Source organism: Giraffa tippelskirchi, chromosome 7, assembly GCF_054371585.1.
Source record: "Giraffa tippelskirchi isolate mGirTip1 chromosome 7, T2T-mGirTip1v1.2.pri, whole genome shotgun sequence".
In the NCBI taxonomy this organism is placed as follows: Eukaryota; Metazoa; Chordata; class Mammalia; order Artiodactyla; family Giraffidae; genus Giraffa; species Giraffa tippelskirchi.
The window spans coordinates 36,720,672-36,733,529 of NC_137281.1; the positions used below are offsets into that span (position 1 = coordinate 36,720,672).

General features: G+C 45.8%; 2 protein-coding genes across 6 annotated transcripts in view; one reads left to right on the forward strand and one right to left on the reverse strand.

Moving 5' to 3' along the window:
• Positions 1-7,900, reverse strand: part of CES5A (carboxylesterase 5A) — a 264,129-nt gene extending 256,229 nt beyond the window's left edge. For 2 of the 3 annotated variants that reach the window (XR_014059691.1, XM_081510654.1), the window contains exons 1-2: positions 7,742-7,900; positions 6,259-6,365 (exon numbers count right to left, since the gene is read on the reverse strand). The gene's annotated coding sequence lies outside the window, so the exon portion shown is untranslated. Of the gene's footprint in view, positions 1-5,006; positions 5,274-6,258; positions 6,366-7,196 lie in introns of those variants that run through there. The other variant, XR_014059692.1, reaches the window with a different exon arrangement.
• Positions 7,901-8,353: 453 nt separating this feature from the next.
• The window catches only part of GNAO1 (G protein subunit alpha o1), a 177,515-nt gene continuing 173,010 nt past the window's right edge, over positions 8,354-12,858 (forward strand). For all 3 annotated transcript variants that reach the window (XR_014059693.1, XM_081510666.1, XM_081510665.1), the window contains exons 1-2: positions 8,354-9,006; positions 9,244-9,286. Coding sequence is in view for 2 of the 3 variants with exons in the window: in XM_081510666.1 (XP_081366792.1) it covers positions 8,889-9,006; positions 9,244-9,286 (161 nt within the window). In the remaining variant the exon portion in view is untranslated. The remainder of the gene's footprint in view (positions 9,007-9,243; positions 9,287-12,858) is intronic.

Genomic DNA, 12,858 nt, shown 5'->3' on the forward strand with positions numbered 1-12,858 from the left:
GATTGCCTTTGGGCATCTACCTCTTTAATTTTGGTCATTTTATACCATTACATTCAGTGTTTTTATTGAAATCTGTGTATGTCCTCTCTTTGGTCACTAGAAAAAGTGCTGTTATAAATTTACTATTGGAAGTAACTAATTCAAAGTCCTCCCTCCTCCTTTGTCTTTCCTCTTCTGTTGGCCTTCTCCAAAGGCTACAGTGGCCAAGGGGAAAGACAGCCAACTGCAAGTTTCCTTGAGAGGAAAACCAGTTCTTTCTGCTTCAACGTCTGAATGATCCTAGCTAAAAGTCCTACAGGACTGGTTGGAAATACATCTCTCTCTGAATTACCCTTCTTCAATTTTATTGATGTGCTCCATCATACACACAGGAATTTCATAAAAATGTTTTTCCCTGCCACAGAGGTCAGGGTTTTATAGGCCCTTGGGGAATAGATAATATGCCTAAATGTCCGCACAACTGAAGAACCATGTTTCCCCACTGGAACACTATGTTCTCAGCACTTGGCAGACTTTGGGAACACCCCAAACCACATGTACTTCAGAAGATGCAGACAGGTCACAAAATTAAATCAGTCTAGTCTGGCCAAACACCCTCAACCTACTTCTAATAAGTTTGAATTAATTGATAGCCTCGCCCTCCTCCAGTCACACTGGTTACAGACAATCCAAACTGGTTTTAACTGAATTCGGATAAACTCACCTCTGTTTTGCTTTCACAAATACAACTGTCAGGAACAAACAAAAACATTTTTATCTTTAAAAAGCAATGCGGTAATAAGACTGGACCTTGAGCTTACAGAAGACTAATGAGATAATGTCTAAAATGTGTTTGAGCTGCATGTGTGAAAGGCTCTATGGAGATAGAAAATATGATAAATAATGCAAGAAATCTTTGTGTCAGGAAATCTCCTGTCTTCTGGAGGACTCAATAAGTATTAAATAAATACTTTACAAACATTATCTGCTAATCATGCGAAGATGGGCACAATAAAGGTCTTTCATGCAAAGATGGGCACAATAAAGGACAGAAATGGTAGGGACCTAATAGAAGCAGAAGATATTAAGAAGAGGTGGCAAGAATACACAGAAGAACTGTACAAAAAAGATCTTCATGACCCAGATAATCACGATGGTGTGATCACTCACCTAGAGCCAGACATCCTGGAATGTGAAGTCAAGTGGGCCTTAAGAATCATCACTACAAACAAAGCTAGTGGAGGTGATGGAATTCCAGTTGAGCTATTTCAAATCCTGAAAGATGATGCTGTGAAAGTGCTGCACTCAATATGCCAGCAAATCTGGAAAACTCAGCAGTGGCCACAGGACTGGAAAAGGTTAGTTTTCATTCCAATCCCAAAGAAAGGCAATGCCAAAGAATGCTCAAACTACCACACAATTGCACTCATCTCACACGCTAGTAAAGTAATGCTCAAAATTCTCCAAGCCAGGCTTCAACAGTATGTGAACGGTGAACTTCCAGATGTTCAAGCTGGATTTAGAAACAGCAGAGGAACCAGAGATCAAATTGCCAACATCCATTGGATCATCGAAAAAGCAAAAGAGTTCTAGAAAAACATCTACTTCTGCTTCTATAAGGGCTTCCCTTGGTAATGAATCTGCCTGCAGTGCAAGAGGCCTGGGTTCGACCCCTGGGTTGGGAAGATCCCCTGGAGAAGGAAATGGCAACCCACTCCAGTATCCTTTCTTGGAAAATCTCATGGACAGAGGAGCCTGGTGGGCTGAAGTCCATGGGGTTGCAAAGAGTCAGGCACAACTGAGTGACTAACACTTACTTACTTACTCTGCTTTATTGACTACTCTAAATCCTTTGACTGTGTGGATCACAACAAACTGTAGAAAATTCTTAAAGAGATGGGAATACCAGACCATCTGACCTGCCTCCTGAGAAATCTGTATGCAGGTCAAGAAGCAACAGTTAGAACTGGACATGGAACAACAGACTGGTTCCAAATTGGGAAAGAAGTACATCAAGGCTATATATTGTCACCCTGCTTATTTAACTTATATGCAGAGTACATCATGAGAAATGCTAGGCTGGATGAAGCACAAGCTGGAATCAAGATTGCCGGGAGAAATATCAATAACCTCAGATATGCAGATGACACCACCCTTATGGCAGAAAGCGAAGAAAAACTAAAGAGCCTCTTGATGAAAGTGAAAGAGGAGAGTGAAAAAGTTGGCTTAAAACTCAACATTCAGAAAACTAAGATCATGGCATCTGGTCCCATCACTTCATGGCAAATAGATGAGGAAACAGTGACAGACTATTTTGGGGGGCTCCAAAATCACTGCAGATAGTGACTGCAGCCATGAAATTAAAAGGTGCATACTCCTTGGAAGAAAAGTTATGACCAACCTAGATAGCATATTAAAAAGCAGAGACATTACTTTGTCAACAAAGGTCCACTTAGTCAAAGCTATGGTTTCTCCAGTAGTCATGTGTGGATATGAGAGTTGGACCATAAAGAAAGCTGAGCACTGAAAAATTGATGCTTTTGAACTGTGGTGTTGGAGAAGACTCTTGAGAGTCCCCTGGACAGCAAGGAGATCCAACCAGTCCATCCTAAAGGAAATCAGTCCTGAATATTCATTGGAAGAACTGATGCTGAAGCTGAAACTCCAATACTTTGGCCACCTGATGTGAAGAACTGACTCATTTGAAAAGTCCCTGATGCTAGAAAAGGTTGAACATGGGAGGTGAAGGGGATGACAGAGGATGAGATGGTTGGATAGCATCACCAACTCAATGGACATGAGTTTGAGTAAACTCCGGGAGTTGGTGATGGACAAGGAGGCCTGGCGTGCTGCAGTCCACAGGGTCACAGAGTCAGACACGGCTGAGCGACTATACTGAACTGAACTTACAAACATGTACCTGCTAATTATATCATTCAATGCTAGCTCAGGTAAATTGAAAAGTTCTATTACACTTATTATAACAAATAAGAATCTTGGTTTCTGATGAAAGATTTTCCAAGAAAACGCGAACAGGGATCAGGGCCATTAAGTAATGTCTTTACTTTAAGCCAAGCCTCCAACTTCAATTTCAGCTCTTGGTTAGTTTTACCAATGTGAAACCACCAGCCCTAACCCCCTTCAACTTTCTACTTAATTTAAGCCAAATGCATCCCTGTGGGAGTCTCCTGCTATCCTAAATTGAGAAAAATCACAAAGCATACCCTCTTTGGGGTTCTTGAACCATCAAAACATACTCAACAAATAACGTTCTCAACAGTGACAGCATAATGGACTTCAATAACTTAAGAGCTCAACTCAATTACCTACAAGTCTTCAGGCAAGTCCTTTCATTTAAAAATACAAAAAACCTTTATTTCTTCCCATGTCATCTTTTATTCTAACAATGATAAACTAATTTTTTTCATAAAGTCCACAAAACAACAAATGAGAGAAGAAATTTAGTGAAGAATATTCTGATGAGAACTTCAGAGACATTTGGCATATGCTCTTCTCACATGTTCCTAAATACCAATACATTTCCCATTTGTGTGTTTAAAATCAGTATCATTTTTCAGAAACTTACTTGAAAATAAGTCATCACCTCTTTGAAATCACCCAATCTTAAAAGCTTTCTAGAATTAAGTCATAAAATTTCTGTTAGAAAAATCAAAAAGTCTCAGAACTGGGAAAAACTTTGATATATGATCTGCTTTAGCCCTTGCATAGAGACAGGTGAATTTGGTTAATAATCATTAAAGCTGATGATCTGTGGACAATGGGCCATGCTTGACCTTTTGGGACATATAGGAAGTGATAACTCCCTCCCCTCATAGGATTTTAAAGTCCAGTGATGTGTTTCCTAAGTGCATCACTTGACGAAGAAGGTGTAATCTTAAAAATGAACATTTCCAGGCCCCACCTGAGACTCACTGAATCAGAAATTCTAGACATTGACTCAGCAATCTGCATTTTAGAAAGCATCCCACATGGAACTCTGCTCAATGTTATGTGCCAGCCTGAGTGGGAGGGGTGTTTGAGGGAGAATGGATACATGTATATGTATGACAGTCCCTTCGCTATTCACCTGAAACTATCACAAAATTTTTAACTGGCTGTACCCGAATACAAAATGTTTTTGGTGGTAAAAAAACAAAAATAAAATTAAAAAAAAGAAAACATCCAAAGAAAAAATAAGCATCCCAAAATAATTCTTATGCATAATAACATTTGATAATCACTGCTCTGGTAGGTCTGAGAGATGTGCACAAAATAATATTAATATCAGTCAGAGAAGCACTGAATATTAATAGGTTAATTAATTAATCGGGGTTAGTCCCATTAGTATCTTCTAAGGACATAAAAAGAATTGGATCAGCATTTTCCCTAATGCCAGATATTTATCAGAAACTCTAAATCGTGTCTTAGCCTTACCCAGACAACCTTCTAAATTATATTCACCACTAAGTTAGAGTGTGAGCTATCAATTAAAAAAAAAAAACACCTAATGCAGAAACTTAAAAAGTCTCTAGATCACTAGAGATTCTCCTCCAAATGCCTAATACATATGACATTTAGTTTGGTTTCATTTTGCTCATGAACCACATATTTTAGTCTATTTTCTTCCTATGAGGAGACTAGTGTTCATTAGGAATAGTAATTTTCATAAGTTTTTCCTCTGACAGAAATACAAAAACTGCCATAGAAAATTTAAATTCAGAAACAGGTAAGATATTTGGGCTTTATATATGTAAATATATGTAAACTACTAGCAGTATTAATTAACACAGAGTCTCTACAAGACCCAACACTTTGTGTACAGAAAAATCATTTAGGGAGTGGCTACCAATGCATATTTTAGAGTAGTCTGATTTGGTAGCATTAAGATTAACTGAATTTTTAACAAGCATCCCCGTTGGTTCTCATGTGAATGGTTTTGAAACATTCCAGGGATTTCAAGATTGCAGGAAGCCAAGCTCATGTCTAAACCTCCCTTTGAGTCTAAATCAATACATTAAACACAGTAGGTGGTAAATACATGCACATTTAATTAAAGTAACCACATTAAAAGGTAACAGATAGGGAAATTCAGTTCATCAGATCAGAGCCCATATTCTGTAAGTCAGAGCTGGATCTTGCTTATATCATAAATTACTGTCCTCCAGAATTAGGAGCCACATGTAGTATAAAAGCAACTCATTGTAGGCTTTTGTTGTTCCTTTTAGAGAGAGTTATAAAATATGCTGACCATATACTTTTAAAATTAAAAACATGCTGAACCGGCTATAGTTGACCTAAAGTGGGGTAAATGAGAATTATTCTTTTGGTCAATAGTAACAATCAGAGAAATAATTCCGAGGATCATATAAAATAAAAGTAAGTGAAATCTGTCCTTGATTACTCCTGATGTTAGGACTGTAATTTCCTCATTCCCACAGGAATGAACTGTGGACAAATTAAACATGTATGGCATTATCTAATTACTAATAATTCACTGAGAACTGAGATGTTGTCATCCTCACTTCTTTTGGCGAGGGAGACCAGAACATGATTGGTTTCTGGAGTTGTAAGCTTTCTGTGAGTCTAGGAAGGATAATATATGTACATATGCAGACATATATATAATAAGTACATACAAAATGTTATCTTTCAAATGGTCCACAAACCTGTAAAAGGAGTCTTGGACTAGTACTTAATGACTGTATGACCTTGAACAATTTATTCAGTCCCTCGGAGGCTCAGTTTTCTCAGCTGTAAAATGGGAACCAGGTTGATATGGGCCCAGGCTCTTTCAACTCTGCCATGATGCTCCAACACCACAGTGCCTAACTGAGGTTTATGTGGAAGGATCACAAGAGATAATTTTCATAAAAGTGCTCTGTAAGCTGTAAAGCACTACACAGGTGAAGCAGGTTATTATTAGTCTTTTATGAAGCCCAGCTATTAAGATGCAAAGTGACCCAGAAAAAGAAAACAGTGTAGATAAACCTGAAATACAACATCTACAGTGCTTAGAACATTATGCTGTACATGGCAGGCAGGTGCTTAATAAGTGCTGAGTGAGTAAAGAAAAATACAAAACATAAGTCTGTGCCTCTACCATACTAGGTATGACACCAATAAGGAATAAATATACCAAAAATCAAAGACAGTTTGATTCAACCATATAAACCACAATGCCCCAAGAGTCTAATCTTAAAATAAAAATTACTTGATATGAAAGAGCATTAAAATGTAAAATATGACCCACCACTTACAAAGAAATGGCTATGGTCTTACCTCTTCAGTATTTCAGACGCAGCCTTTCATATGGGATTGCAGAATCTGGGTGAGGCGGCTTAATTTTTTCCCTTTATCTGATAGATCTGCATAATCATCCTAGCAACCTTTAAAAGAAATAACAAATTCTATAGAATGTTGGTTAGCTAAGCTGTTTGAATCTGGGAGGCTGATTTTTAGTGACACCCAGATTTTAAAGAAACCATATTTATCCCCTAACTCCCCTCCTTTACACACAAAAAAGGAAACTGGGTAGGGGTGGGGAGTGGGGAAGAAGGGAAGTTATTTACTTCATAAAACAATTCTCTATACGAGACTTTTGTCAGTTTTCTAGAACATGTAAAATGTGATCTAAGTGTAAATATTCAAATTACATTACATGCAACTTTTGACATAGACAGCTATTTGTGGAATTAGGCAAACCTAAACTGGGAAACAACAAATTGAAAAATCCAGGGGGGAAAATATTTTCTTCTGGGTGGGCCTTAATTGCCTTTTTTCCCCCATGGCAAATGTATTTTTATGTTGGGTAACATTTCCAAACACAGGGGTGTTTTTTCTATTGTTGAAATGAAACAAACAAGTTCGCTTTTAGAGCCACAAAAATGCCCAACTGTTAGGGGAAAAAAACGTTTTCCATTGGCCGCCTGCCTCTCCTATCCCCATGCAATCTTTCCCACTGGCCCCTTTCTCTAGGAGTGCCCCTGAGGCTGCCTGATGGAACTGATTGTAAAACCATTTTGTGCAATGGGAACTATTTAATAGTTTCTTCAAATTCACTCAGACCACACAGAACATGCCCAACCCTTGGAGAAGTGTACGTGTTTCCTCAGTATTGGATGAGCTGTGCGCTAACTGACTCAGGTTTCTGAGTTTTTCTTTTAAAAAGAGATGGGGGAGTATTTTAAAACAGGAAGAGGAAGAAACTCTTCTCTTACCGAAAATTTATTCAAAATTCATTTAACCTGTGTTTTGGGAGATAGGTTACAATCAAACTAAACCTTCCAAAATGAGAAAAGCAAGCGTTGAAGAAGTAAGCATCACTCCATGAAAACCTGTCTTTCCCATCGAAAAGCTTCTCAGCATGGGAACTGTCGCGGGTGCTGCCTCCTTGGCCGGGAAACACGGAGCAGGGTCCGCGAGGGCAAAGGGAGGCAGAGGCTTCTTGAGAACTGGCCCTGTCTTTGTCTTAACCTTCTGTGTTCCTCTCCTCGCAGCCTACTTCTCACATACTAGGTGCTCAATAAATGCGGGACGCAGGAAGCGAAAAATCCGAATTTGCCCCCAATCCCCAAGGGCGAATGACAGGGAACGCAGGTTTCCTCAGAACCACCGTCTCCTCAGTTAAACTGAGGCCACCTAACCTCAGCCGTTACGGCCCCAGCAGCAGGAGAGTAACCAAGAAGGTGAGCTGCCGGAGCCAAGATGGAGAAGAAACGGGAGAGGCAGGGAGGCGGCGCCAGCCCGCAGCCAGTGGACCCACCTGACGGCGGCGCGGGCCACCCAGCCCCGCGCTCCCATTGACCAGGGGGCAGCAGCCGCCGGCTCGTGGGGCGGGGGCGGGGGCGGGGGCGGGGAGGGGCGCCGCGGCTCGAGCCCGGCCCCCGGCCCCGCCCCCGCTAGGCCTGCACGAGCCCACCTCAGAGAGCCTCGGGCCTTGCGGGGAGGGGGGGAGGGGAGGCCGCGCCACGCGCGCGCCGCCGCTAGTTGACGCGGGCCCCGACGCGCGCGCCTCCCCCGCCCCCCGCCCCTCCCCGTCCCGGGGGCCCGGCGCGCGGCCCTGCTGACGTCAGCGGGCGGCTGGCGGTGCGAGGTGCGCAGAGCCGCTGGCGCACTCGCGCGCTGCGCTCCCCTGTTCCCCCCTCCCGGGCTGTGCGCGCGCGCTCGCTCGCTCGCTCTCCCTTCATTTTTTTCTCCCCTCCCTCCCAGCCTCTCTCTTCTCTCTCCCTCCTCGAGCTCCCGGCTGCCCGCGGCTCCCTCTCGCTCTCCCTCTCCGGTAGGCTCCGTCGAGCGATGCGAGCTCTGGGAGACAGCGACGCCGCCTCGCGCTAGAGACCTGCCCCCCGGCCCGGCCCCTTGCCCAGCCCAGCCCAGCGCGCGGGGGTCGGCGAAGGCGCCGCGGACGCACCAACGGCGGAGGAGCCGCGATGCAAATGCACTAGCGGCACCCCCTAACTCACTCCCTCCACACCCCGCGCCGCCTCCTCCTCCGGCAGCAGCGGTAGAAGGACCCACCCTGCCCCCCCCCCTCCGCCGGCTCCGGCTCCTGCCTCGACTATTATTTTATTTATTTTGGGTCGTGCACAAGCCTCAGTGCCTGCAGCCCGCGACTCCTCGGACCGCGGGCGCCTCCTCCCTCGGCTCCGGAGCCCCAGACCCCGGCCACCTTCGCCTCGACACCCCCAGAGCCCCGCCAGCTGCCGCGAGTCTCCGTGGCTGGAAGCTTGTTAGAGGCTGTCTTTTTTGGGGGGGTTCTGGTTTCCCGACATTTTTGTTTTCAGCCAAGGGGAGACTATCGTGATTTTTTCCCCTTTGAGCCCAGGTTCTGCTCTCTGGGGGGGTGGGGGGCGCGCCGAGCCTGGGAGCCGTGCCAGCCGAGTCGTGCGGGCTGTGGCAGGGAAGGGGCCACCATGGGATGTACTCTGAGCGCAGAGGAGCGAGCCGCCCTCGAGCGGAGCAAGGCGATTGAGAAAAACCTCAAAGAGGATGGCATCAGCGCCGCCAAAGACGTGAAATTACTCCTGCTGGGTAAGGACCGGGGCTGCCACCCCCATCCCTCGACCCTGGCCACTCTGCACCCCCCCAACCAGTCCCCCGACCCCGCTCGCTCCTGGGGACACCTGGCCCGCGAGTTGGCACCACGATGTGCCCAACGATCGCCCACTCTCTAGCATGCCTTACCCCTTTCCCCCTGCAGCGCGCCCCCCCCCATTCCCCTAAGCTGACACTCACCAATTCCCCCCCCTCCCCCGTCTGTCCCAACAGGGGCTGGAGAATCAGGAAAAAGCACCATCGTGAAGCAGATGAAGTAAGTCCCTGTGGCATTGGGATTTGTACTTTTATTAAGCATATTTTTTTTAATTTGATTACCTTGTTCACTTCACATCGCTCTCCAGGCCCGGTTTTTAATTCGTACACACACACACACACACACACACGCGCGCGCGCGCGCGCGCCCCTGAATTTGACTCCCCTCTCCCAGGCCCGGCGTTGGTTCTGGGTCCTCCACCCCAACTCCCAGAGTGGGTGTTTTTTTTCTCCCCAAGGGGGTGGAGGAAAGGGGAGCGCCTGTAGTTGTATGAATGACAGTGTCCGCCATATTGATCAGAACATCACATTATTGGCATGATTATGGTCATTACTCTTGTTTGTGGGATGTTTCCTGTGTATCGCTGCCTCCATTTCTGTCTCTGTGTGTCTATTTCATTCTGCATCTCTCTCTCTCTCTCTCCATCTTCCAACCCCGGTCCCCCACTCCACATCCATAATCCCATTTACCCCTGCTCTTCTCCTGGGGCAGTGATTTTTGAACTTGGCAAAAACATGGAGGGGACCCAGCCCTAGGCTGGGGTGGAGTATCAGGTGTTTGCTGTTCATGGATTTGGTGCTGAATTAGAGGCTGTGGTTTCTGCCCCCTCCCCTCAAAAAGACGAAGGCTGGGGTCAGGGGCATGTGGTAGGGGCGGGGGTGGACTTCAAATCGAATGAGACTGGTACAGGTGTATCCAAGGTAGAGGTGGAAGGTAGGACGCTGGATGTGAGGCTGAATGCCCGCTCCTTGCTGCCCCTTCTTTCTCCCTCACCCCCCCCCCACCCCCAACCTTTGCTTTCCTGACACTGGCAGTTTTCGTTCGCTCTCTGGCCTTTATCAATGTAATTATTTACACTCTGCATAGGCTATGTTCCATAAAATCTACCCACAATGCGGATTTCAGGCCCCACTTGGCGCACCACCCCCTTCTGCCTTAGATATCAGTTTCCCCTCCTAATTAACTGGGGGTGGATTTGAGTGATGGTTGAAAATTAAAACAAAATGGGATATTCCTTCCCTTTCACACTTGTTCAGTAAAGAGCCTCGCCCCTCCTTGCTACTCCCAGGCTTGCTTCTTGCCCCATCCACTCCTGGTTAGCAGTTCCTGATGAGCCCACAGGCAGCTTTGCTTGGGAAGGGGGTGGCTTTAGGAAAAGGGTGCGCGCCTCGGGCCTCCTGGCCCTGCTGCTTCCGTTGTCTTGTCAGTTCGGGACGGAGGAGTTCGTTAAGACCGTTTAGCGAGGATTCCACGTCGCTTTGCTGTGACACCTTCGTGCACACACAGCTCCTAATTAGGGGTTGCTGTGCAGTAAACAAAAATGATTATTTTTCAACTTGACAGAATAGCCGAAGTAATTGCGTCCCGTAGGAAAACAATGGAAAATAAAAACCCCTTTCGCAGAAAGGTGGGTGGGAGACGAAGCATGCTTGCGGTTTCAAAACCAATATGCAAAAAATCTTGCATGTGTAACAGGCATGACAAGCGGGTTCTAGGCGGCGCCATGATGGTAGGGAGTAGCGACTCGGAGACAATTTCTCCCGTCGGCTTGACATGTTCTTATTTTTGTTCTAGAGCTCCCTGGGGCTTTCTTTGCAGAGGCCCCTCGACTTGCCGCACCCCACTGAGCCACGGGTAATTTGGCCTGGGGCGGCTTTGGAGCTTGGGCAACCCAAATGGATGGGGAGGCGGGGCCTGGGGAATTGCTCTTTGCAACAAGGTGCATATTGCATCTGCCAGGAGCTCTTGCAGGTCGGTAAATGCAAGCAGCACCACACCTTTCTCCCAGCGGGGGACGTCTCAAAACTTCAGAACTCTGTAATCTGCAGTGGCCGGCTTGAAGCCGGGTAGAAGCCCCAGCCACCGGAGCAGAGTGAGGTTTCAGGCGCTGCGAGTGGTGGACAGCGCCCAGCCGAGGCCGGAAAAGTCGATGAGGCTCAGCTCGGTGGCGCTCGGCTCGGCTCGGCGCAGGCTGAGCGCGGGGCTCGGAGGGACTCGGCAGTATTCGGAACCGAGCTGGCCCCGGCGGAGAGAGCCGAGCTTCATCGAAGGGGGGACCGAAGGCTTTCGGAAGCACTCGGATGAAGGGAGCGGGGATGAAATGCTGGGTAGGCTCCAGCCTGGAAATTAACTTTGCATCTGCCAAAGCAGCTCCTTACCTGCTTTTCCTGAACAAGCCCCATAAACTAGGCTGATTTAATAAGAAGTGTAAAAATATATACCGAGTCTCCTGAAGGGTACCTTTCCTTTTTTATTAAAAGAGAGCCGCGCTTTCCAAGGAGATAGGTGTGCCATTTTAGAATGAAAATTCCTAATTGTTTAATGAAGGCTGTATTTAGACTTCCCTGGAAAAGTCTTAAGGGACTTATAGTTGGTTGCACTGAGGAGGGAGAGAAAAAAATTTTTTTAAAAATCAAGCGTTAGATGTTTCGGATGGTTAAATCAGACGACCTGGCACTTTTTCTTTTCCCTGCACTCCCCCCGCCAACTCCCCCCCACCCCCCCATCATCCCACAGGACGCCTTTTTGGAGAAAGATATCAGGCAAAGTTGAGATTTTTGTAGATAAAACTGTGAGTATATTTTCTAAAATACATCAGTTCTGTCTAGGAAGTGAGCTGAGTTTGCTCACAAAAGGTCAGTCAAAAAGATTTCTGGCCCATGTAAATTTTGCAGCTAGGGTCCCTGCCTCCTGTCCTCCTGAAGCATTCATGAATGGCTGCTCTTCCTATGAGCCCTCCAGCTCGGCTTGAAATAAATCAGATCAGGGCTTTGTGCCAAGCTGGATGCAGAACTTGTTTTATTAACCACAAAATGTGGGATTGGTGTCACTGTATCCTAGTGACAAATTCCTGTGAGTCCTCCCTTGAAGAGGTGATTTTCCAGATCACCACTTGGCTAAGCATCAGTTGAGTCAGGAGAACTATACTGTTTTCTGGGTGGGGCTCTCCCTGAAAATCTAGATGGCATTTACAGAGCGCAATTTTGGACTTGCCTGGGCAACACAATGGGTGACCAACCTATCAGACCATACTTAGGAGTTAATCAGGATGCTGTTTTATTTCACCTGGGCAAATGCAATTAGCGTGTTCTCCATAGGTGATGTCCTGTGAGAACTTGATGACTTCCTAACAGGGACTAGGGTTTAATGGCTCAGCCTTTTGCATTGAGAAGAAGAATATTGATAGGGAAGCATCTCTAGATCCTTTAAAGTCAGCATTTCCAAAAGAGCAAAGAGCCACTCCATTCAGCCTCCTTTCTTATCCATGTTATGGCATGCTAATTATAAGAAGGACGAGACTTCCATGTATGCCCCTACTAACTGAAATTATATGGAAAGGCCAGGCTGGCAGATGCTGCCTAGAACAAAGTGTTAACACCCATATCAGCCTAGGAACAGTGAAGGGAGACTGATCTTTGAAATTCTTTTGCCTGACACATTTTGCAGTGGGAAATGTGCATCCACCAAGAGATGCCACAAGTTAGATTGTCATTGAAAACCCTGATTCCTAATACTTTCTTAAAATTTTCATTTGAAAATAGCTTGCTAGGTTTTATTCCCCCCCCCCGCCC